The sequence below is a fragment of the Alosa alosa genome, chromosome 24, assembly GCF_017589495.1.
Source record: "Alosa alosa isolate M-15738 ecotype Scorff River chromosome 24, AALO_Geno_1.1, whole genome shotgun sequence".
NCBI lineage: Eukaryota > Metazoa > Chordata > Actinopteri > Clupeiformes > Clupeidae > Alosa > Alosa alosa.
The window spans coordinates 14,586,102-14,612,316 of record NC_063212.1 but is presented as its reverse complement, the minus strand read 5'-3'; the positions used below and the strand labels follow the sequence as shown (position 1 = coordinate 14,612,316).

At 41.6% G+C, this 26,215-nt stretch overlaps 1 protein-coding gene and 1 pseudogene across 1 annotated transcript; one reads left to right on the top strand and one right to left on the bottom strand.

Moving 5' to 3' along the window:
- Positions 1–3,700: 3,700 nt before the first annotated feature.
- On the bottom strand, positions 3,701–7,524 carry LOC125289650. Its single transcript, XM_048236604.1, has 2 exons — positions 4,503–7,524; positions 3,701–3,740 (listed from the first exon to the last, which is right to left on the bottom strand). Exon 1 carries the CDS (start codon positions 7,227–7,229, stop codon positions 4,902–4,904), a length of 2,328 nt encoding a protein of 775 aa, XP_048092561.1. The 5' UTR covers positions 7,230–7,524; the 3' UTR covers positions 3,701–3,740; positions 4,503–4,901.
- A 7,767-nt stretch (positions 7,525–15,291) lies between these two features.
- LOC125289080 lies at positions 15,292–17,061 on the top strand (annotated as a pseudogene).
- Positions 17,062–26,215: the final 9,154 nt, after the last annotated feature.

Genomic DNA, 26,215 nt, shown 5'->3' with positions numbered 1-26,215 from the left:
AAGCGCGATTTGGTACAGTATTACATCCTGTAAATCTCAGCATTGCTAGGAGAGAGGTAGATGGAACATGAACACGCATTATATGACTTGTTCTACAACTACGCAATCAACTTTACTCACCTCATATTTTCACGCATGTATGAAATCACGTCCTCCGAATGCATTACACTAATGATGAGTAGACATGGACATTTATACCGGGCTAGGATGTGCTGCTTATCTACGGTGTCATTTTCTTAATAAACTAATACGACGTTTTAATGGGCATATCCCGTCCCAGCTAACACATAATGTTGCAGCAACTTCGCCATAAAGTTGTCATTTGGTCACCGCAACATTACCTTCTGGCTACGTTGTTGCAACGTCACAGATACTTTGCAAGACAATGTTGTCACTTGGTACCATTAGTAACATTGCAGCAACGTCGTGTCCTGGTCATCTGATGATGTTGCAATTTGGTACCGTTAAGAACGGTGCCACAACATTGTGATTAGGTCAGCTGGTGACATTGCCATTTGGTGCTGTGGGAAACGTTTCCGCAACGTCTGCCTATGACGTTGCCATGTAGTATTGTGAGTGATGTTGCCACAACATCATGATCAGGTCAGCTGATGACGTTGCCATTTAGTATCAGGAAATGTCCCCGCGACGTCAGCCAATGACGTTGACATGTAGTATTTGGAGTGATGTTGCCACAACATCGTGATTAGGTCAGCCGATGACGTTGCCATTTGGTGCTGTGGGAAATGTACCGGCGATGTCAGCCGATGACGTTGCCATTTAGTATTTGGAGTGATGTTGCCACAGCGTTGTAAACGGGTCTGCTGATGACGTTGCCATTTGATGCCGTGGGAAACGTCACCACGACATCAGCCGATGACGTTGCCATGTAGTACTGTGAGTGATGTTGACCCAACGTTGTGAACTGGTCAGCTGATGACGTTACCATTTAGTGTCATGGGAACCGTCCCCGCGACGTCAGCCGATGACGTTGCCATGTAGTATTGTGAGTGATGTAGCCACAACATTGTGAACTGGTCAGCTGATGATGTTGCCATTTGCTACCATGAAGAATGGTGCCACAACATCGTGATCAGGTCAGCATTTTACCTATTGGTCGGGGATCGAACCAGCAACCCATCGGTTTCAAGTCCTGACCAGTAGGCCATGACTGCCCCAAATTAGTTAGAAATATCCACCATAATGTATTTAGATGTATATGGGGAAATGTATTGGTAATATTTGTAAAGATATATGTACATATATACTGTAACATATATGCACAATATATGTTAAAATATATATGTATATATGAGACCATGCACATACAATGTATGCACAATACATATGTGGTGATATATACAGTATATGTACATTACATGTAACATTTAAAATATGTGAGTACTTACAGTTTTTCTCAGTTGCTAAAACACTAAAATCCATTGGCTGAAGAAAGTTCTCAGTTGCTTGAACTCATTAAGCTAATTATTCAGTCTGTTGTCAATACCTTAAACCATTTCACATGGTAAAACACAATTTTTAGAAAAACTTTAAACACTCATTCTCAAAACACATTCTGCACTAATGTTCATGTACTGTATCCATACTGGTAAACACAAGTGGCAAAAATGAAATAGAAATAGACATACACATGTCATCGATTAAACACAACCACTCAAAATTGATTTCACTTGTTTCAAATGATGTGACAAAACCAATATACGCCAGTTCAGAAAGCAAACAGGTTGTTGAAGGTGGGAATGAAAATGGATAGAAGAAACTATGTAAGAGGACGAGTGCATATGCAAGGTGGGGGATGAGGAGGAAGGGGAGGATGGCAAGAAAGAGGAGTTTTTATTGGACACTGTAGTACAGTGCATTGTAGGCTGTATACTGTACAATACTGTAAACAAATCATATGGCCCTGAACATTGTGCTTTCCATTTGTTTACTGTACTGACTGCTCAATAGATTTTGACTGGTGCAAGTTCATATCAACAAAGAACAAGAATCAAAGGACAAGTTTGTGAGATGCAGGATACTGTAAAAATAGAGGTACAAGGAGGAGGAACAAAAAAATGAATGCAAAGAGCAAAGCAAAGTAGTAATTTCTACTTGATGTTTCCTGTTTTGAGGCGAAAGTTTGATTTTCAAGAGGAGTCAGAGGTTTTGTAAATAGTGCTTGTAAATAGGGTTTTGTGTTTAATGCTTTAAGAAAATGGAGCAAAGTTTCAGAAATTGTGTTTTAGCAATTGAAAAAAACTGTAATTGTTGTCACTTGTGTTTACCAGTATGGATGACATGTGCATTAGAGTTCAGAATGTGTTTTGAGAATGCAAATGTGTTTAGAGTTTTGCCGAAAAGTGTAAGTGGGATCTGCAAATTGTGTTTTACCATGTGAAATGGTTTAAGGTATTGACAACAGACTGAACAATTAGCTAAATGAGTTCAGGCAACTGAGAACCTTCTTCAGCCAATGGGTTTTAGTGTTTTAGCAACTGAGAAAAACTGTGAAAAACTGTAAAAAGTATTTCATAATGAGGGGGGAACTAATGTAGCCTAAGGTGTCTCTTATTTCATGTTGAGGTTTGCTTCCCAGCATGCATGCATTGTCTCGTTTATAGGCTATTATTGTTATTTATTTTGAAACAATATGGTTGAAACAGTTAAGCTTAGGCTCAACTCTTACTGATTTTTTGAACAATAAATTGAATAGTTTATTTAAAAAAAAAAAGAAACCGTGGATGTGAAACTACTAGTTCTAACCCCGTATAAAAGTCCAGCTGACAATTCCAGTGTGTATCTTGTTGGAGGACATAAGCCTGAATGGTTGAAAATCAGCTCAAAAGGTAAGTTCATACATAGACTGTATGCAATTAATAGCAAAATGGATAACCATGAAGATGTGATCTGATGTTACATAGGTTGTCTCTCTCCCACAGTAAAAATAATATCACCCGGATTAAAGCATTTGCTGTGCCTACAGGTATTAATTGGCCTATGTACAAGTGCTGTAAGAAGGGTAGTTGTCATGTAGGGCACATACTATAATTTTATTATTGTTGCTGTTACGGATTGGAAAGTTACGTTGCGGTTATGTAATGAAACCTTTCACTTGCGACGTTGCCGCAATGTTGCCTGCAGTTGTTGTTAAGGACTGGCGACGTCCGTAACTTATGTTACGGTTACGAAATGGCACCTTTCAATTCCATGTTGCTACAACAATGTTGCAGATACGGATTGGCAACGTTGGGGAGTTACGTTGCGGTTACGAATTGTCATCTTTCACTTTGCATGTTGTGGCAACGTTGCTAAACAGGACTGGTAGCGTCGGTAACTTACGTTACGGTTACGGAACGGCAACTTTCAACTCCACGTTGCTGCAACGTCACCTGATGTTGTGGTTACGGAGTGGCGAGGTTGGGGAGTTACGTTGCGGTTACGAATTGTCACCTTTCACTTTGCATGTTGTGGCAACGTTGCTGAACAGGACTGGTGGCGTCGGTAACTTACGTTACGGTTACGAAACGGCACCTTTCAATTCCACGTTGCTGCAACGTAACTTAATGTTGCAGTTACGGATTGGCAACGTTGGGGAGTGACGTTGCGGTTACGAATTCTCACCTTTCACTTTGCATGTTGTGGCAACGTTGGATACGACGTTGTGGCAATGTATTTTGGGTCATTCAGTTATGTAACGGGTACCGCAGTAGCGGCACCGTGCTAGCAGATAGTAGCTCCTGAAAATCAGGAAAGAAGGATGAGACAGGGCAACAGCTTCTTGATACGTTCGAAGTCTCTGGAGTTATCTTTATTTCACATTTTCTTTCAGTAAGTGCATTTGTTTCATTAATCATCTGTTAAATCCATGTTCACATTAGAATGAGTTCCAACTGCAATTTTAATACAAAATCCCATAGCAATATATTCTATACAGTATTAAACACATGTTCTTATTCCTTTGTCTCTCTCTTTTACATTGTGCTTAATATCAAATACATAAATCATGGTCTAATTAACCCAATAGCAAATCTAAATACATTCATTGGCTTTTAAGATCAGGATGTGACGATACATGTCATGAAAGTACAAATTTAACACTTCGCTGAATCAAATGCTCAGAGCCACTATTGACAACTTCATGTTCAGTTAACTTCATACGTGTAATGGCCACATTAACTACTGACCATCTTAACATAAACTCACATACACATTTGCACGCTATTTAACAAAGGCTTCATGCCGAGCCGCATGAACATTAACTCTAAGGCACATATTTATATTAATGAACAAAGTGGGAGAACTGCGGTGTCGCCACGATAGTAATCATTACTATTAAAGTGAATGCATCAACGTCCTTTGCTAGCTCCAATCGTTTAGAATTAGCATTTCCGTTTCAGGATATCAAACATAGACAAAACCACCTTCTTATCACAAAACTACTTGGCTAACATTCTAACATGGTTTCATACTATTTTAGTGTTGTGTAACACTTTACCAACCTGAAAATCAGGAAAGAAGGATGAGACAGGGCAACAGCTTCTTGATACGTTCGAAGTCTCTGGAGTTATGAGAATTTTCAAACAACGCACAGGGAAATCGCTACTGCAGGTCTGCCCCCTGCTGGTATGGAACTAGTACGACAAGTCCATTTTACAAAGGAAATAACCCTTTTTAAATGCATACATTTTACATGTATTTTCAGCAACCCTTGTTACTTCAAAATAGAACATTACCTTGTATTCACAGAAAAATATATTTAAAGTAAATTACAATTCACAAAACAAAGGTAACCTTTTTGTGGACGTCACACACTCCCCGGCAAAAAGAAATGGGTCCCACCATTTACCAATCTTTTCTAAACTCTGAACTGGTCTAAATTCTGTGTTCTCTTTACTTATCTAACAAGTGACTAGAAATGGTAGCATGTATGGGTGTGGTGTGAATGGGTAAGGCATGTATGTAAATGAGGGATTAGGGGTGGCATATGGGTTGAGTGGGTATGTGGGTGTGGTGTATGGGACAAGTGAGTGTAGGGGCTGGGGTGCATTAGGTAAGTTATAAGCGGGTGATGGAATGTTTGTGTATGCTGAGTTAACTGCAGCTTGTGTTGTCAGTATGGGCTGACCCAGGTTCTCATATGTAAAGATTTGTCTAGGTCGTCTGTCTCGACTTGACCTCCTGGCCTCTGTCTGGTCATCTGACAACGGATGGACCTGGTGCTGTTCCTCATGGATAAGCTCTATGTTCTCCTGATATCCAGCTTCCTCTTCAGGTTCAGCAACAATAGAGGGACCTTCATCCAGTCTTGGCTCCTCTCTCTGTTCTCTTTCAGGTCTCAGGTTTGTTTCAGGTAAGTACTCAGGTAAGTACTCTGTTATTACTCTATCTTCTCTCCCTACAGGTACTGGAGCTGGGCAACTTGAACTGATGATTGGCTGTTGGTGGAGGGGTACAGCAGGTGTCTCCTGCGTCCTTTCTACTGGCACCCTCAGCCAATACCGGTTACAGTCTGAGTCTCCATCGGAGTCCAAATCTGAATCTGACTCTTCCGCTGGGTTTGCAGATCGGGTTCTGGTGCGTTGCATCCGGCCTTGGCTTCTCTGTGTTCTTTTCTCAGTGACAGACTTGCCAGGGCATGGGGGGATATCAATTGGAAGGTCATTAACCAGCATTAGCAGATTACGGTGCAGTGTTCTCGTCTTTTGTTTGTCCCCGGCTTCACGGTACACTACATACACTGGATTTTCAGAAATCTGTTCTTTCACTATGTAAATGGCCTTTTCCCAATACGATCGCAACTTTCCTGGTCCTCCCCGTTCACCGAGATTTCTGACTAGGACCCTATCGCCAGGCTGTAACACTACACCTCTAGCCTTCTTGTCATAGAGTATTTTGCCTTTGGCACTGGCCTGCTTGCTATTCTCACTAGCGATCTGGTAGGCCTCTGACATCTGTCTTGCCCACTTCTTGGCATATCCCTTAGGCGAGTCTGGTTCGGCCTCTTCAACTAATCCAAACAGCAGATCTATGGGAAGATGGGGATGGCGGCCATAGAGAAGAAAGAAGGGCGAAAAGCCTGTTGACTCATGCCGAGTACAATTGTACGCGTGTACAACTTGTGGGAGCTTGTCTTTCCATCTCTCTTTCTCTTTGTCAGTCAGTGTTCTTAACATCTGGAGTATGGTTCGATTAAACCGCTCAGCAGGATTTCCCTGAGGGTGGTAGGGCGATGTTCTTGAGTGACCAATACCCGACAATTGACGAAGTGTGCGAAACAGTTCATTTTCAAATTCACGGCCTTGGTCGTGGTGTAATTTTGATGGATATCCAAAGCGTGGTATGAAATCATTGAAAATGCGCTCAGCTGCTGTCTTGCCACTCTTATTCTTTGTTGGGTAGGCTTGAGCGAATCTTGTGAAGTGGTCTACCACTACAAGAATGTATTCAAAGCCACCGCGGCTTGTTTCCAGATGCAAGTAGTCTATACACACTAACTCTAGTGGTGAGCTAGATGTAATACTACCCATTGGGGCTCTCACATGAGTTACCGGCTTTTTCGATTTTATGCATGGACATCTCTTTGTGATATGGTCTTCAATGTCTTTTGCCATAAAAGGCCAATAGAACCTCTCTCTTGCCAGATTAAGCACCCTTTCTGTCCCTACATGAGCCATCTCACTATGAAGTTTCTTCAGTACCAGATCTTTATACTTGGCAGGGAGCACTAGCTGTTTCCTTTCATTAGCGCGTCTGTACAAGAGACCATTTTCAAGGCCTAGTTTTCCCCATTCATGGAAAAGTCTTCTAGCGGCAGCACTTGCTGTTTTACGCACTTCATCACTCAAGGGTGTACCTGCTTCTTTTAATTGAATCACTTCATTGATCGCTCCATCCATTCTCTGTGCGTCTACAAGTTCATTATGGCTTATGGCTGTTATCGGGTCAAGAGTAGAGGCGGGTGATGCTTGGGACAAGATGTTAAGGGCGGCAACCCATGCCACATCTTTCTGCTTGGCCACTTTGCTGCCATCCCACACAGCACGTACCACATCATTGGAAAATTCTTCAGTACAGGACTTGGCGTAGTTTTCAATGTCCAAAGGTAGACGCGACAGCGTGTCAGCGTCTGCATTAGACTTTCCTGGCCTATACTTTAAGTCAAATCTGAAATCTGAGAGTTCTCCAACCCATCGATGCCCTACTGCATTTAGTTTTGCTGTGCTCATAACGTAAGTTAGTGGATTGTTGTCGGTATATACCGTGAAGTGGGGAGCATAGTACAAGTAATCTCGAAACTTTTCGCACACTGCCCACTTCAGGGCAAGGAACTCCAACTTTCCACTGTGCAGGTGATAGTTACGCTCAGCTGGTGTTAGCGTTCTGGACCCGTATCCAACGACCCTTAACTTTCCATCTTGATGCTGATATAGAATGGCTCCAAGACCAAGTTCAGAGGCATCCGTGTGCAATACGAAAGGTAAGTTGAAGTCAGGGTAAGCTAACACGGGGGGGCTAACAAGAAGTGAGATGAGTTGTTCAAGGGCTTGTTGGTGTTCAGCAGCCCAATTCACAGGTGTCCTGGAGGGCAATTGTGGGCCTTTGCTTTTACCACGCACTAGGGCTGTCTGTTCAGTTTTGACTTGGAGTAGCTCATAGATGGGTTTTGCTATCCGTGAAAAGTCTTGAATGTAGGAACGGTAGTAGCCCAGGAACCCGGTGAGCTTCCTCACATCTCCAACCGTCTGTGGTGTCCTGTTAGCTAACGACTGCACTGCTTCCAGGTCTTTAGGATCGATTCTCACTCCCTTAGCTGACACAAGACGGCCAACATATCGTACTTCCTGTCGAAAGAGCTCACACTTTTCAGGCCTTAGCTTCACCCCATGCTTCTGTAGGGCCTGGAGGGCTTTGCGGACCCCTTCCACATGACCGTCAAATGTTTTTGCATAACAAAGGACGTCATCGAGGTATGGGATACAGCAATTGTCTCTTAAGTCGCCTAGCATCTCCTCCATACTCCGCTGAAAGGCCGCAGGGGCGTTTGATAGGCCAAATGGGATCCTCACCCATTCATACAGCCCCCAGGGGGTAATGAAAGCAGTGGCAGGTCTGGAGGCTTCAGCGATAAAGCCTTGATGATAGGCCTTGCCCTGGTCAAGGATGCTGAACCAGGAAAAGCCACCAAGTGTGTCAGTCAGGTCTTGTATTCTAGGTAGCGGATGTCGATCAGGGATGGTCTTCTGGTTCAACAGACGATAATCTATGCAGAGGCGAAGGGTGCCGTCTTTCTTCCGGACGCAAACCACTGGAGACGCATAGGAGGACTTCGATTTCACAATCCAGCCTTTCATCAACAGGTCTTGTATATACTCCTTCACCTCTTGAAAAAGTGGTTTGGGGACAGATGAATATGCTCTCTGTACTGGGATATCATCCTTGAGTGTGATCGACATCTGTAAGCTAGGGATACATCCAATGTCATGGCTGTCTTTGGCAAAGGCAGATGATTCTTCCCACAACATCTTTTTGACTTTTTGTTGTTCTTCTTCCTTAAGATGGCTAAGGTCCACCGGAGGCTGCCATAAGGTTGGACTGGATTTAGCGGCTGAAGTTGATGCTGTACTAACCACTGTTCTTGGCTTAGACCTCTCGTGTGGATCTGTCTCAATCACCTTTGCCACAGTCTGTACACTACCCAGGGCCGTCTTCCTTGGTATAGTGACAGGGTGTTTCATGTTATTTTTCACTGGTATTGTGACATAAGGTCTCTTTAAGGCATTCTTTATCTCCAGCAGGCCAACCTCAATCTCTAATTCTGTCAAGTGTGCATTCATTTCGTCAGGTTCAAACAACAGGATAGTGTCTGATGAATCTACACAAGGTGGGACCTGGCACCCAATCCAAGCTACTTGTCCTGCTTGAATAACAGTGTTATAAGCACCAGTTCTTAGGCGTCCATGATGCACAAATGACTTGTCAGCTTGGATGAAGTTCACCAGCAGTTCAGCCTTTTCAGTAGGTATTGACATTGCTTCAGAGAGAAGAATGGCAATAGCTGGTACGAGTTCTGCTGGACTACTTTGAACAACTTCCTCAAGCACGTTAAATCCTAATATTGGCTGCTCAAGTTTGATATTGCAGATGAGAAAAGGCACGGTGATAGGCTGGCCAAAACTGCCATTTCCACTCAAGTTGACTGTGATGAGGATCCAGCCATCGAAAGGGAGTATGTCGCCATTCACTGCATGCACTTCTAACTCTTCTTTATCATCAAATATTTCACTGAGTGGCCTAGTTGGTATGCTTGGTAAGTATTGTTCCTTCCAGCCCCTGTCAATCATGCTTACTTGAGCTCCAGTATCGAGTAAGGCATTGACTGTTGAGCCACTAAGGTTGCATTTCATAAGAGCTTTAGAACCTATGAACTTGGCCATGCGCCTACTCATTTGAGTGGGTATGGAAAGAGTGTTGTGATGAGGTATTGGCCCCTTGTGATCTTTTTGTCTTTGTTTCACTCCATTTTGTTTATCATTAGAATTCTCGAAACTCACTGTGTTACAATGAGCAGCATGGTGTGGACGCGGTTGGGACTGAACGTGGAGCCCGGTCACTGCTTGTCCCCTGGCAGGGACCGGCTCCAGTTTTCCTGACGTTTGGGTCTCTTCAGACATCCTACGGCCCTGTGGCCTTCTTGACCACAGTGAAAACAATGAGTGCAACCTGAGCGGTTCAGTTCAAGACACTTGGCACAGCTGTAAGTTTTGCTTTTCTTTTGGTCTACTTTGATTTGGCAATGGTGGCAGGATTCTGCTTTGACCTGCACCGGCTGCTGCATTAGTTCAACTTTGTTCATCAGTTTCTCTACTTTCTCATTTAACTGTTGGAGTGCATCGGGCTTGGGCTTTTTATCTAACACATCTTTCCTTGCACTACTGTCATGTGCTGCTGCAACGTCCAGCTGAGTGCTATGTACATTTGCGTGTTTCTGTCGTGAGACAGCTCCTAGACGTCTTTGCCGTTCATTTTCAGTGTTTGTTATCTTCATCATTTGTTTTAGGATTGTCTCATCAGACACATTGCTGTCTGAGAGCAGTGGTTTCAGTTCTCTTCGTATGTCATCATGTTTGTGAGTGAGGCCTTGGTATATTGTGTGTAGGAAAATGTCTTGGACAGTGTTTGTATTGTATTTCACTTCTGTGTCCGCATATTTAGAAGCAAACAGGATTTTTTGCTTGAGGCCTATAACACGGTATAAGAACTGCTGTGGTGTTTCATTGTCATTTTGTTTAGTGCACATCAGCTCTTGAAATAGTTCTGTGTTACTTCGCCCACCTAAATGAGACTGTAAGAAGCCTTTTAGCTCATCTAAGGTTAAATCATCCTTGTGCATTAACATGTCCTTGAAGTTTCCTGATTTTATGACTTTGAGAACGCCTCTCAGGATCTCAGCCTCACTGAATCGTTCTTTAACGCCTTCATCAATTTGTCTACATATGTTGTTGTAGCTTATGTCTGATGTCTGATCACTGATTTGTCCGCCTTGAATCTTGAACTCACGTCGGAGTAGTGAAAGATCTCGGAGGGGGACCACTCTGTCAGGTGTATCACGTGAATGTTGTTCAGTTTTGGTGTTACTTTGAATGTTGTTAGGTTGTAGTTTATGTAGTAGTGGTGATGGTGTGGGTGATGGTGTGGGGTTGTTGATGTACTGTAGTACTTTGTTGCTAAGCTCAGCATAGTTAGAAAGCATTCTCTGTAACTCTGTGTCATTGTTCTGTGCAGTTTCAACAGCAGTGGCTGTTGTGGAGGGTACTAAATCAATGACTGGTGAAGCTTTAGCTAGGCTAACTGTGGTCGTGTGGGTTGCATTAGTATCAGGGGCACTAATTGCATTGTTTTCTGTGTCTGCATTTGGCTGAGCTGTTGTCACATTATCATTTGACACAACACCCTCGACTACAGTTTTAGCAACATGACTCTGAATCACATTATTAACAGTATCATTTAACTCTAGCAATACTGCCATACCTGAATCCTCGGACTCTACCAAAGTCTTACAGTTCATGAAAGCCAAAATGTACTCGAAGCAACCCTCTTCATCTTCAACCCGAAGCGCAGATGAATCCTTCCCTGGCACCGCACCAACACGTGAAGCCAATTGGAAAAGTTCATCAGATGTCAGAGTGAGCAGATTCTTCTTGATGTTCCAGATCAAGCCTTTTCTCTCACCGTCTGCCATGACTGCTTTTCCCTCTTCCTCACGGATGATCTGTCTTCCAGGTATCTCTTTCACCCTCGGCTCTCGGCGTTGCTCGGCACGACCAGCACGGTCTCAGCTTTCCATTCCTCACAGGTGTTCAGGATGTTGAAGGCAGGGTCTGCCCATCGAGGTTGGTTGTTGGATGAAGTGGGTCGTCGTCTCTTCGTGATCAGTGAATGAGAGGGAACACCAGCGCTGTGGTCATCACACCCAATCTTCCACCAGCTGCATGGACTGAGGACGTGTCGGCTTCAGTCAGTTGTCGGTTGAGTCTGCTTGTGCTTGTAGCCTGCGCATCTGTTGCCGTCCCCGTACGGGCCACCAAAAATCTGTAACGGGTACCGCAGTAGCGGCACCGTGCTAGCAGATAGTAGCTCCTGAAAATCAGGAAAGAAGGATGAGACAGGGCAACAGCTTCTTGATACGTTGAAGTCTCTGGGTTATCTTTTATTTCACATTTTTCTTTCAGTAAGTGCATTTGTTTCATTAATCATCTGTTAAATCCATGTTCACATTAGAATGAGTTCCAACTGCAATTTTAATACAAAATCCCATAGCAATATATTCTATACAGTATTAAACACATGTTCTTATTCCTTTGTCTCTCTCTTTTACATTGTGCTTAATATCAAATACATAAATCATGGTCTAATTAACCCAATAGCAAATCTAAATACATTCATTGGCTTTTAAGATCAGGATGTGACGATACATGTCATGAAAGTACAAATTTAACACTGCCGGCTGAATCAAATGCTCAGAGCCACTATTGACAACTTCATGTTCAGTTAACTTCATACGTGTAATGGCCACATTAACTACTGACCATCTTAACATAAACTCACATACACATTTGCGTTGGTTTAACAAAGGCTTCATCTTGCTTGAGCATATGAACATTAACCACAAGGCACATATTTATATTAAATGAACAAAAGTGGGAGAACACTGCGTGTACACGATAGTAATCCGATACTATTAAAGTGAATGCATCAGCGATCCTTTGCTAGCTCAATCGTTTAGAATTAGCATTTCCGTTTCAGGATATCAAACATAGACAAAACCACCTTCTTATCACAAAACTACTTGGCTAACATTCTAACATGGTTTTCATACTATTTTAGTGTTGTGTAACACTTTACCAACCTGAAAATCAGGAAAGAAGGATGAGACAGGGCAACAGCTTCTTGTCGTTCGAAGTCTCTGGAGTTATGAGAATTTTTCAAACTCTTGCGACAGGGAAATCGCTACTGCAGGTCTGCCCCCCTGCTGGTATGGAACTTCAATGCGACAAGTCCATTTTACAAAGGAAATAACCCTTTTTTTAAATGCATACATTTTACATGTATTTTCAGCAACCCTTGTTACTTCAAAATAGAACATTACCTTGTATTCACAGAAAAATATATTTAAAGTAAATTACAATTCACAAAACAAAGGTAACCTTTTTGTGGACGTCACAGTTACATTGCAGCAACGTACTGGCAACGAAACTGTGCTAGCTGGGGTAGCATAATGTTCAAAACATCATCAGAGTAGGCCTAGGCTAGCCTAAGATAAATTGTTCAAACCATATTGTTTCAAAATATTAAAACTAATAATAGCCAAAAAATACTAAAAATGCACGCAATGCATGCTGGGAAGCAAAACTCAACATGAAATAAAGTAGGGTACATGAAACATAACTAGAATGCATTGACGTTATATCCACTCGTTTTCTTGGACCTGTGATCAAACAGGGACAGCCTATAAATGTAAGCCTATCTTCCTGGAACATTGCAGATAAAGAAAAATGTATCGTTTTCTCTAGGCTATGAATGCTCTTTGTAGCCAACTTTAAGATTAAATAAATAAATTCCAGATGTTTCTATTCTATATCATTGTTTTATTAATAAACAGTAAGGCTCTGGTGAGGCAGAGAGCTTGCTCCTCGTCAGAAATCTCATCGGATGTGCACTCTTTGCTGTTTCCGCAAGGAGCTGCTGTAACATCGAGGACAGCTATGCGTGACACTTTTAAACGCAAGCATGCGTCAAATAAGTTACAATGACATTTAAACAAGTCATGAAGAAGCAGTATCCTTAATTCTTCTGCAATGTAGAGCTAGATCGTTTTGCTTTACAAATTAAGTAGTCACTTCTGTTGCTAGACAACCCTAAACAAATGCTACATGGTCTGTTTTTAAAATTTCTCTAGTTTTATTGCATCGTATTCAGCTCAAAAGCCGGTTCAGTCCCAATTCGGCCCGTGTGTGTGTTTCTGAAAATAAAACAGATAATAAGCACATTGATGTGATGTCACGAGAGGCTGCGTTCTGGAGGGCTGCTTCGTTCCCCTGAGATGGCTGCAGTCGGACAGCTTTGGCTTTCCATCTGCTGGGGGAGTTGGAAACTCCACCCCTCAAACACACGATATCCCAACACACCTGAGACCGATCAGGGCCTGATGAGCTGAAGGGCTTTTAAGGCCCAGAGACACAGTTGGAGGGAGTGGGATTTGACACAAGCTCAAGTTGTGCGCTCAGAGGAGCTACAGGCGGTCGAAGTGGCACTTTCTACCTGAAGACTGGAATACTTACCAAGAAGACTGGAATACTTACCACCCGGATTGGCCACGGGCTGCGGTGCTGTCTAAAAAGTAAGGCTGAAGACAGTTTTTCAAAGAGATTTACCTGAGGGAATCGGGACTATGACTTTTCGTTTGAAGAGACCTTGTTTAAGTTTTGACGGTTGAACAATCAACCTTATCCTTAGTTACCTTTTGTTAATTCCCAGAACTTGATTAAAACCTTCGTTATACCCTAAATTTGTGTCCCTTAGCTGCTGAACTGTCCCGCCGAGAGCCGTGTAGCCTCTCATGATATCACAGTGACTATGTTAAATAGACCACTGCCTATTTAGAGCATGTTACATGCATCACGTAATGACAGTTATCTGAAGAAAAGCGCATTGTAGGCTAAGCTAGAAGAACAGCGACTTTGCTAACGTTACACCAAGCATCACATCAGCGAACATTTTGATAAAATCCCTTCCCTAGTTTGTAATAATTTATTAATAAGTTATAAATTAACGTTAAACTCAAAATGTATGTGCTACATAATTCAGCATGTCTGCATGAATTATGTGGCACATACATATTTGAGTTTAACGCTAACGCACCTTTTTTATGAAGTTGTGTCTATGAGCAAAGTAGACATATGGTTCTACTTTGCTCATAGACGCACAACTTCATAAACTGTATGATATGTTGCCTTAGACTACGGTAGGCTAATGCAGGTACTGCTAGAGACTAGATAGATACTTTAGTCATCCCCAGACGTGTAACGTTAAGTCGTGCATGGATGTGATGTCTCCGTTCTGCAGGCGCTCTCAACTCCGCTGCCATGTGTGAATAAACAAACGTTTCCCCATGTCCCCGGTATAACGTTATTGTCGGTATTTGAAATGACCAAATGCAAATGTCATCCGAGGGACCTGACGGTGACGCCCCCAGAAAGTCCTGCACGGACGCCACGCCAATAACCAAGCGATAACTTGCTCCGGACGTCAATAAGGTCACCGGAACGTCCGCTAAAGAACATGACGTTCGGGACCAATCGGGGACGTTGTGAATGTCGGCATGAGGTCCGGGGGACGTTGGGATGGGTCTTCTGCATGTTCCACACACCAGACTCAGACAGAGAGGCGATAGAGCTTTTGCTGTGGCCTTTGGAATCAGCTGCCACCTTCCATCAGAGATGCTTTCTCCATCACTAGTTTTACATCTAGGCTCAAAACATACCCTGGTCTTTTTTATAAAAGTTCTTTGGACATACTCTGCTCTTTAAAACAAGGAAAACACTGCATTATGCACATACCACTGAGGTGTGTGTGTGTGTGTGTGTGTTAGTGTGTGTGTGTATTCAGTGAATGATAATATAATCAAATACTAATTTTAACGTGTGATTCGCCCTGATAAACATTTGTGCGCCTTTTAACCTTTCTAAACCTGATATGTTATTGTTCCTATTAGCAGCCACCATGTGAACTATGCTTCAGAACAAGTGGTACATCACCCTTGCGGTTCTATGTTTCAGAACAAGTGGTACATCATCCCCTTTGCGATTCTTGGTGCAAAAGAAAATTCAGATAAGGCTTGGACCCCCAATAGCCTACCGACTGCCAACAGAGAAGAGATACCTGGATGAGAATCCAATGGTCCAAAGATGGACATTTGGTGAGAGAGACATGAGGAAAATGAACAAAACCATTCTCCTGGTGGAGAAGACTGGTACAGGGAAAACCAGCATCATCAACACTTTGGTCAACTACCTCCTGGGCATAAAGTGGGAGGATAAAGTTTGGTTTGATATCACAGAGGAGGTGAAACTGTCTGAAACCAAAACAACCAACATCACGGTTTATGAGGTCTTTGTGGAGGAGAACCCCATCTGCCTGACCATTATTGACACACCTGGGTATGGTTATACGAGAGGGATGGAGTATGACCTTCTGATAGCCGAGAATCTGAACAAGCTGTTCAGATCTGAGGATGAGGTCCACGGCAACAATGCCATGGGACTTGTGGTGAGGTCCACTCAGAACCGACAGCCTCTCAGCGCTACATCTTTGACGCAATTCTGTCACTTTTCGGGAAAGACTTGGAGAAAAACATAGTGCTTTTTGTCACACATTCAAATGGTAAGTCCCCCAAAAATGTACTTGCTGCCATTTCTGAAGGGAATATTCTGTGTGCCAAAACCAACAGAACCAACCTGAGCACTTCTTGGAGGAAAATTGCAGGAATTCCAGGAAAATTGCCACTTCCCAAGATGTTCAGAAATGTTAAAATGGTGTAAAGCCATGAAGAAGAAGTACTGCACTGTGTTGACTGGCAAGTGCCACTACACTAAGCACAAAAAGGAGGCCAAGATGTACATCCGAGACAAGGAAGGTGATGAAAATCAATGAAGAGCTCAAAACAAAGAACGAGGAGGAATATCAGGAGAAAGTGGAGCTGAAGAACCAAGTCGAAAGCGAGCTCGATGCCCTGAAAGAGGAGAAGTCACAGCTGATGGAGGAGGCCTACCAGAGCATCCTCACCCTGGAGAGGATCGCCCTCAAGAGCGACTCCCTCTCCACACTGCTCCATTTGGACTTCATTATCGACATCCTGAAGGAAGCAGGAAACTCAGAGAAAGTCCAGTCGCTACAGGAGCTGAAGACCACTGAGGAGGCCAACAACGCTGCCATGGTCTACTTAAGGGTAGGCTTGGGAAGAGCAGATAGGGGTGCCCAAGCAGCCAGCCATGATGCAAACTTCCCTGAGCAAGAGCAAGGCAAGAATATTGTGTTTGACAACATCGCCCAAATGAAACCAAAACCCTATGAGATCATCAGTGCAGGTAAAATGTCTTTGAGACACTCACTCAAATAAAAACACAACAATAGTATGGCTAGAAAGGATCAAGAACAAATCCCCTTCCAGTGACTGAACTGAAAATTGCAGAAAATAATAGCAAAAAAGTTACATAAACACATGTCTTCCTCTTGATTAGATATGTCTCAATGAAACAAAACATTATTTTAATGAAAAAAAAAGTGTATTGTTATATTATCCACTACAATTTGATGGCAGTGAAAACCCAGAGTAACAGACATGTCACTAATATTTGTTATAATGACATCCAAACACTACACTACTCAGGAAGGAAAGTAACAAATCTGGACTTTACCCGTTTAAGTGTTTGAAATGACTTATGGTGCTTTTCTTCCCTAACAGCTCATGTCCAGCCTAGTGTCCTTGAAGCCTTGGCCTAAATTAAGGCAAAGCCATACGAGACCCTCAGTGCAAGTAAAATGAAGCCTTTCCGTACCCTGACCCAAAGCAAACTGAGCAAGATCATGGCCAAGATGGACCAAGAACCCGTCTCCATGTGACTGTCATGTTTATAAATTATGTAAAATATGATGTGTATAAGAGAATACATAGAGTAATTGTTATTGCTATGTTTGCTGCTCCGGTGCAAACTTTTTCAGTCATGACTGTCAGTCATGACCTGTTAATGAAATGATGCACCAAGGGGTATGTGTGTGTGTGTGTGTGTGTGTGTGTGTGTGTGTGTGTGTGTGTGTGTGTGTGTGTGTGTGTGTGTGTGTGTGTGTGTGTGTGTGTGTGTGTGTGTGTGTGTGTATGATTGTCTGACAGGAGGATATTTCAAAGAGGTGAAATGTTAGCAGATTTTACGAACTACACTAGCATAGCATAGGTAGCATTAACCAGAGCAATGTTAGCGAATGCAAGTCACTCACTGAGGGGCCCCTTATTCAGGATTTACATACAGTACAGGCCAAAAGTTTGGACACACCTTCTTATTCAATGTGTTTCCTTTATTTTCATGACTATTTACATTGTACATTAATCAAAACTATTAATGAACACATGTGGAATTATCTACCTAACAAAAACGTGTGAAATTACTGAAAACATGTCTTATATTCTAGTTTCTTCAAAGTTGCTATTTTTGTTTAATTTAATACCATATTCAGCAAGCCATAACTTGACAAATATTCATCTGTGGGCCAAATAACTTTGCATTCATTCATAGTTTTGATGCCTTCAGTGAGAATCTACAATGTAAATAGTCATGAAAATAAAGAAAACTCATTGAAATGAGAAGGTGTGTCCAAACTTTTGGCCTGTACTATACCTAAAGTATTGGGTATACTTCTCTGGATAAAGCTGAACCATACCGTTGTGTGTATTGGTGTCTCCAAAGTGTACTTTTGCTGTTGTGGATACATACATCTCCCAGAAGCACAAGCTGTGTCACCTGTCTCTCTGTGTCACCTGTCTCTCTTGTAGTTGTAAACATTGCCCTTTTTTTGCCCTGAAAGGAAACATGTGTGCTCACAAAAACAGGGCTACTTCAATAATCTCCATTAAAAGTGTCTTTCAGCTAAAATTGACTGACCCATGGGTGTGTATGTGTGTCAAGATGTGTCTCTCTGAGGTATGCAAATCTATGGCAGATATTTTGTAGAGGTTTAAATCATTTCTCCTTGGAAGCTGTGGTGCAAGCGGCCGAGGCTTCTGTACCACATGAGGACCTCGGTTTGTATCCAACCCCACAGCCATTTACTGACTCACCCCATCTCTCTCTGTCTCACTCTTCCTGCAACTCTTCACTGTCATTTCTGAATAATGGCAAAACATCTGCTCTGATCATAACCCACAGGGTTCCCACAGGTAATTTGGAATCCTTAATAGTTTATGAATTTGACACAAATAAATCAAGCCCTTTGTAAGTTTTTTTTTGCAAATAGACATTCAAAGTCCTTGAGTTTGTCTGAAAAGACTGGGGTCGCTATCATCACTGTAACACAACCCAGTTTAGAATGTCTGTATGCGAGTTGTGAAAGGATAGATAGATAGATAGATACTTTATTGATCCCCAAGGGGAATGTAGCCTATGTGAGTCGTAAAGCTTAGTTCACGTCATAAAAATTCTATCTAACCTGTAAGGTTGCAGCCTCTAATATAGTGTTTTTAAGAGAGTATGAGGACCCTCTTAATATTGTGAGCGTATAGAAGGCAAAGGCTGGAGCGTGAACCAAATAATGATGCAAACAAATATTTAGAAAAAACACATTGGGAGTCATAGGTAAACAAGAAGAGGCAAACAATCAATCAATCACACCAACAAGGAAGAAATTAGGTGTCTGCTTCTTCAGGGCTATCCAGTGTTTATGTGTGCTGCTATTTTGAAGTATGTAGGTCTATTACCAGTGGTTAAATGTCCGTTGGACAACATTTGGCAGGTGTAGCAATACTTTTTGGGGAACCCTAAAATCCACAAGTCATTGCACTATATTGTTGGGAATATAAAAATGACTCACCGTTGGACAACATATTCTTAACAACAGTGTCACTTACAAAAACATGTTAGGAACAATACATCTTTTTGGACAAGAAAATTGCTCAAATGAGGAGCTTTCACCTCTGTACTTGTAAAGCACCACTACTCTGCTGGAAACCAGACATATAATCAGTTTACAAGCAACTAAATACAAATACAAAATAATAATTTACATAATTCCGGCTGAAATGCATGGAAAAACAGTATATCTGTTAGTCTTAAGGCTTTTTATTTAATCTGATGGCATCACAGTAATTTGGCCTTTTCAAATGCTACAGCACAGACAAGTTTGCGAAGGCACAGTGCCAATAGACATTCTCTTGAAGTTGCAAACCTTGCCCTATCTTTTGCCCTGAAAGGAAACATGTGTGTGCACGCACAAACAGGGCTACTTCAAGAATCTCCATTAAGAGTGCTACTGTTCACTGGGTGTTTGACTAGGATTATTATCACTGAGTTACACTTTTTTAATCTGGGAAAGTCTTTCAGCTAAATTCTGACCCATGGGTTGTGTGTATGTGTGTCACAACATCCTGGGTGTGATTTTGTGCTGCTTTGTGATTGACTGTTAAAGGCCATTTGTACCTGTCCCTGCCTGAACTATACTGCTCAAAAAAATTAAGGGAACACTTCAATCATACACTGGATCGGTACTCTTTTTACTTGTGCTCTTTTTGGTTCTGAGCACAAGTAAAACTTTTGAGGCGAGTGTTTTATTTTGTAAGAACTGTCAGACATTCTGTGAATGTAGTTTGAGAATAGAGAAAAGGGTGGAAGGTTTAAAAAAAATGTGTTTTAACAATTGTGGATCCCTTAATTTTTTTGAGCAGTGTATTATTTGACATAGTCCGAAATTCTGCGGTTTGTGGTAAGATCCTCATTACCCAGTCTTCAGAGCACTCTTCAGGGTGAGTATATTGTTCCTTGTAGTCCTATTGCTGTCCTTAACTGGGCAAAAGGGGATTCTGTGAATAAGTCATTCTAAACTCATTCTTGTCATTCTAAACAGAATAGACAGAACAGGCACCGTCTGAGAGTGTAATGGCTTGTTCTTTACGGCTCGGGCGTTACAGCTCTACCGAGTGTTAACTATTTGGGTGTTAATTACTCTACGAAGGGGGACTATCGGGCCCTATTGGTTGCCCATTTTTGGCCCTGAAAACGGTATGGTAAGTATGTTCTAGACATGGGGATAAACCAACAGGAAGATGACTTAGAAGAGTGGAGGAGAGGCCCAATTAAGTGTAATTCAAGTTAGCATTACTGATTTGGTCAATTTGCTCTGTTTGATAAGGCCATATATATAGGCTACTATAATCCATTGCTTGTAGATGAGGACACGTAGATGCAGATCTACGCCTTATTGACCTCACTATGCCATGTTACCTCACTACATATCAACGGGCAAATACCAGAGGCTGAATTAGTGAGCCTGGAATAGAATCTGTTGCTGTGATTAAATATGTGCCTGCTGCATAACTTTAAGGTAGAATTTTTGCATTCCAGATCATGAGCAGGTTGTGAGTGATCAGAGCAGCTTAGGGGCAGCATGTTCTTGTGTGTGCATCCGTGCATGTGCTGCTGGCCAAGTATGATTGCATCAATGCAGCAGGTGGAGGAATAGTGTGCCTCCAGAATTTGTGCAAGTGAGGTCGACGTTTTGAGCGATGGCCAAGATTGTGTTGTGCTTGCTGCTGGGCTCAGCAAATATAGCTATGATTTATGGTGCACTGTGATCAAGTTTGACGTGGTTGAACTACAAAGTGGAACACACGAGCACACGAGAGAGGCGAGGTCATCTGCGTTGCGCTTGCTTGGTGCAGCGACGGCCATTCATGCGTCACGCAAGCCATTGAGAACGATGGGTGTCAGGGCTCAGTGGAGCTGCAGCATTTCTTAAATCTTCTACCGTTAAATATGTATCTGTATGTGCATATATGTATCTGTGGATTGTGGATTTAATCGGTCGAAGTTGACTCCATGTCATGGTGTCTCACGTAACTCAAAGCCAAGCAAGCTGAGGACAGGCGCTCTCTCTGCTCCATCGTCGTTATGGTAACCAAACAAGTCTTCTTCTGTCTAGGTTTGTTTCTAGGTTTAAGTGTTGTTCTTCTATGTGGTCCACCTACTGGAGGGGAGTGTTTACAGCAGTTCCGTTTCACACATGCGCAGTCTACGCGTCACTTTGACGTGCGGTCTTAAATTTCGGTCGACTCAAAGACGCGACGCATGCTGTAAAAATGACGCAATTCTCGTCACGCGCTCACCAGTGCCGCGTGTGCGGGACGCAGTTGGTCCAGGGGCTCATCCCTAATGACAGAAAATGGCATCTAGCGACTAGTGACAAATCTGGCGACTTCTCGCAACGATGGCAAACTCTGTTTCGTTAACTAACCACTCGGTGAGTTGCACAGTTTTGAAAATAAACGTTTAGAGTTGTTTTAAGGACATGTTTGGGTATGCCCATAGCCAGCCACTCTGAAGGGTGAGTCTCACAAAGCCTGTTAAACTGACATGAAAATATTATTGACCTAATTTCATTGTTTTTTTACTTTAGGGGCTAAAATAGAATGTGGACTGTAGCCTAGAAATCTAGACGCACCCTAGCTGCCAGGGCTAGTCTAGTAACTCTCCGTTGGCTTGTGAGCTGGAAAAATTAAACTTCTATCAGGCCAATCAAATCGTGTATAGAGACGTTAGGCGGGCTTAACATAATGACTGATGGCAGAGTTGCAACGGTTTGGCTTGAATTCCCTGCTACTTGAAAACAAAGATGGATGTTGCTGTTGGCGAACAGCGTGACACAAGCTTTTTTTAAGTACGCAAAAGTTTGAACTAGCCAACTAGCTCCGCTGGTGGGAAAACGCATGGGACTCATAGCGCTGTCCTATTGCGTGCAGAGGGAATTTGAAAGACAACCGATTATCCCGCCTCTCGGACTGAGCACTGCCAATGGTGAGTGCCCAGACCTTACATTTGTGGATGTGGACTGTTATTTTTTAATAAAATAATTATAGTAAAATAATTGAATACAAGTCTATTCCAATGTAATTGTGGCATGATCCAGAATTATTCTCATTATGGTAAATGAAGAAGAGAAACCATAAATTAGCAAAAAAATTGCAGACTTTTTTTTCCATTTACCGAAATGAGCACATCAAATGAACAGTGCAGTGCGTTAAAATTAATGTTTTACATATTTTTTATTCTATTTTAAATTAATTAAGTCTCATTACCAATATATGTCATGTATTGTAGAGTTTTATTTTTCAAATAATTAATGTGTTATTAATCAATTGTCAACAAAGACACAAACTGTACACAATTCAGGAACATATTAAAACATAATGAACAAAACCATGTCTAAGAAATTGAATCTTTACAATATCTATACATTTGAATGCATAACGGTAATGAAAAGTGCATTGCGTACCCCTGACCTCGATTTGCGCCACCCTCACCATCTGTTACAGAATAAAGAATACATGCCCAAAAATGTAATTTGTAACGTATTCCGTTACGTTACTCAATCTAAGTAACGTATGCAGCCTACCTCCAAAATGTACACCTCACTGGACTCCTCATTGATAATAACAACATCTGCATGTGTAAATTAATATTATTTGCTCGTGAAGATGTTTCCCTGAGCTCTCGATATTTGGCACTAAAATAACGCCATAAGCCCTTTCACAGCTCAGGGTGATCAATACAGAGGTACTGTATGTTTGTAACCTACATATTTATGTTCTTACAAACTTTTAGCATGATCTTCAAATTCATTGTGATGCTATATGGGCCTCATGCAAATGAAAGATGAATGTCATAATGCCATTTTATAGTTTTGAACACACTGTGAAACAAAAGAGACATTTTCACGTTAGGCTACAACTTTGCTGATAACATTTCAAATAGATGCCAGTTACGGCATTAGCAAGCTTTTTGTGTAAACTAGGCTGTTGATGTTGTTTCATAGCCTTTTGCTTGTGTGTGGTTATTCCTAGATTTTGACAACAGCATCTATTGCTTTAAAGTAGGCTGCTTGGCATATCGGGCCACGCAAGCTGTCAAACAGATCTGCTAGCCTATATGGTGCACTCCTCTGCTTTAAGCTTACATCTTGAAATGTTTATGTTAGCTAACTGTATATGATGTGGTGCTATCAGAGCAAGACGTTAGAGATGACTCATGACATGCAGCGATGTCTTTTATTTTTCTTTCTGATGTCTTTTATTTGTATTTAGATTTAAGTGGCACCAAAATAATGTCCCAGTTGTGGGGGTGGCCAGTGAGTGACCTGTGGTGGTGGCCATGGCTACCACTGGCTACCCCGTGGCTCCGACTCTGTATGAATTAATGGAATGTTCATGTTGGATAATTCAATGCAATATGCAGAGTGATTACTAGCAATAAAAAGTCTTTAGTGGGTTTGTGGTTGGATACCCCACTCCTGATTCCTAACTCATGGAATGCCTCATGTTTGTAAATCATTTGTTTGAATTTGGGTACACTTAAGTTGCATTAAATGTACTATATAAATAAATTGATTTGACTTGACATATCCAGTTTTTTACAACTGTTTACACACATTTTCAAAACTATGTGTCTAACTCTACACACAAAACCCACAATTTCTCACCAGAATCCAAATCCAAAATGTCTCAAATATCCAGCAAAATGTCACAAGCAATATTGAAACCAAAAACTAGTGATTTTTTGCCAAATAATTTGCTGTTGTGAATACAATACTTTACAGCCAACAAGAAAAAAAGGAGGGGGCAGCAACAAACATGTTTATTCCTAAGGCATTTCCAGAGGCACAGGAAACAACATTGAGCTAATGGTAATTTGGGGACAAAAGACAAGTTTTACGTAAAGTCAAGTTTTTGTAGAACATTATGCTAAAGTCCAATTAATTTTCATTTCAAAGTATCTGCATTGGTTCTGGACATTTCATCTGAAAATCTGATTGAAATCAGATTGAAAAGGTATATACCTAAATTTATATAAATATCTATTCATAGGACTATACTAAGGCAATGATCGGATGGTGTTCAGTAAAGTAATGAGTGTTTGTACATTAAGGAGAGTGAATAAGTGGTGAATTGTGGCATTTTGATAGCCTGTGTATGAAAAGCGTAAAGTTACTTTCTGTTAGATTTTTTTTGTGTGTTAGGTAGAAAATTGTGTGTGGTGTTTTGCAAACATAGGACATTGAACATTGAATTAGAAATATAGCTGCAAGCAGCAATGAGGGGGGCCAAGCAGTTGAGCAGGAGTTGTCATGGTAACACAATGTTGCTACATTATACACACACCTAATTAACCTCCCATCCGACCCACCACACACATATACACAGATAAACCTCCGTGTATATACATGTGCATACCTCAAACATCACCAAATTTATTGTGTGTCCTCAGGTTGTAGTCATGAGACCACATACCAAGTTTGGTGTCAATACGAGAAAGTGTTGATAATTATAGCGCCCCTAGTGTTCAAAGGTCACTAAATATATTGATCTTGGTTGCTAACATTGGTTGCTAATGTATAAGGTTGCTAACATTATTGTGTGTCCTCAGGATGTGGTCTTGAGTCCATGAACCAAGTTTGGTTTTGATACGTGAAAGCATTGCTGAGATATGACCTAAACTTCTGTTACTCTAGCGCCGCTCTAGTGGTTGAAAGTCACCAAATTTATTTTGTGTCCTAAGGTCCCAAGTCCATATACTAAGTTTGGTTTCGATACGTGAAAGCATTGCTGAAATATGAGCCCACTTCCTGTGATTATAGCGCCCTCCTAGTGGTCAAAGGTCATTAAATTTATTGAGCCTCCTCCTTATTGGGTCCTGACCCCATGTACTGACTTTGTTTTTTTTTTATGTCAAAGCGTTGCTGAAACATGACTATACTTCCTGTGATTATAGCACCACACAGTGGTCAAAATGTACCAAATGTCTTGGGCGTCCTCCTAATTGGCTTGTGAGTCCATATACCGAGTTTGGTTTTGATAAGTGAAAGCCTTGCTGAGATATCACTTCACTTCCTGTTTGGCGGCTTTACCGCCAAACTTAATTGGTCGTCACAGGAAACGGGTTTTGAATATAGGTCCAAAAAGCAATACGTTTGTGAATCATGGTATGACGATCATCTGCGTCAAGTTTCGTGACAATCGGATAAAATTTGTGACCTGTGAAAACTTTTAAGGGTTTTTGATTAAATCCAATATGGCAGCCGGATCAATTATGTTGACGTCACAAATTCACATCTGTCGGATTTAGGACCTCCCACAGTATTAACAGACACCACTAGTAGGTTTTAATTCCAAACACATCACCCGTTACAGGCTTTGCCACCAAACTTGATTGGTCGTGACGGCCGACAGGTTTTGAATATGGCTCCAAAAAGCAATGCCTTTATGAGTCATGGTCTGACGATGATCTATGTCAAGTTTCGTGAAAATCGGACACATTTTGTGACCTGTGAAAACTTTTAAGTGTTTTTGATGAAATCCAATATGGCGTAAGGTCCAATATGGTGGAAATTGACTTCATGGGGTGCGTTGAGTTCGGCTTCATCCAAGGATTCCAAATATACCTCAATGTGTACGGTTGAAACGTTAACCGCATAGATGTAATGCAAAATTTAACACAATGGTTGCGCTAGAGCACTTGACATGAAACTTAGTGAAATTAATCATATTACTGTACCGAATCAATGTGCCAAATTTCCCAACTTTTTACTGTATGGTTCAATGGCAAATGAGCGTTTCGTTATAATATTAAGAAAACGTAGAATCACTGTGGGTTGCCTCGCAGCTTCGCTGCTTGGCCCCCAATTAGAGTATGGTTTTGCAGATTTGGTGTGGGGTTAAGGTTTAAAATACATGTTTAGAAAATTGTGTGACAAAGATGTAATGTGTACTGAGAGAAAGTGGAATAGAACATTATGTCCAATATTCCAATATGTGGTTTAATGTTCTGCATTATGTCCTTCTCATTAGTGGGTCACTTTGACACTAAAAGTATGATTCTATGTAATGACTGTACGATTTCTG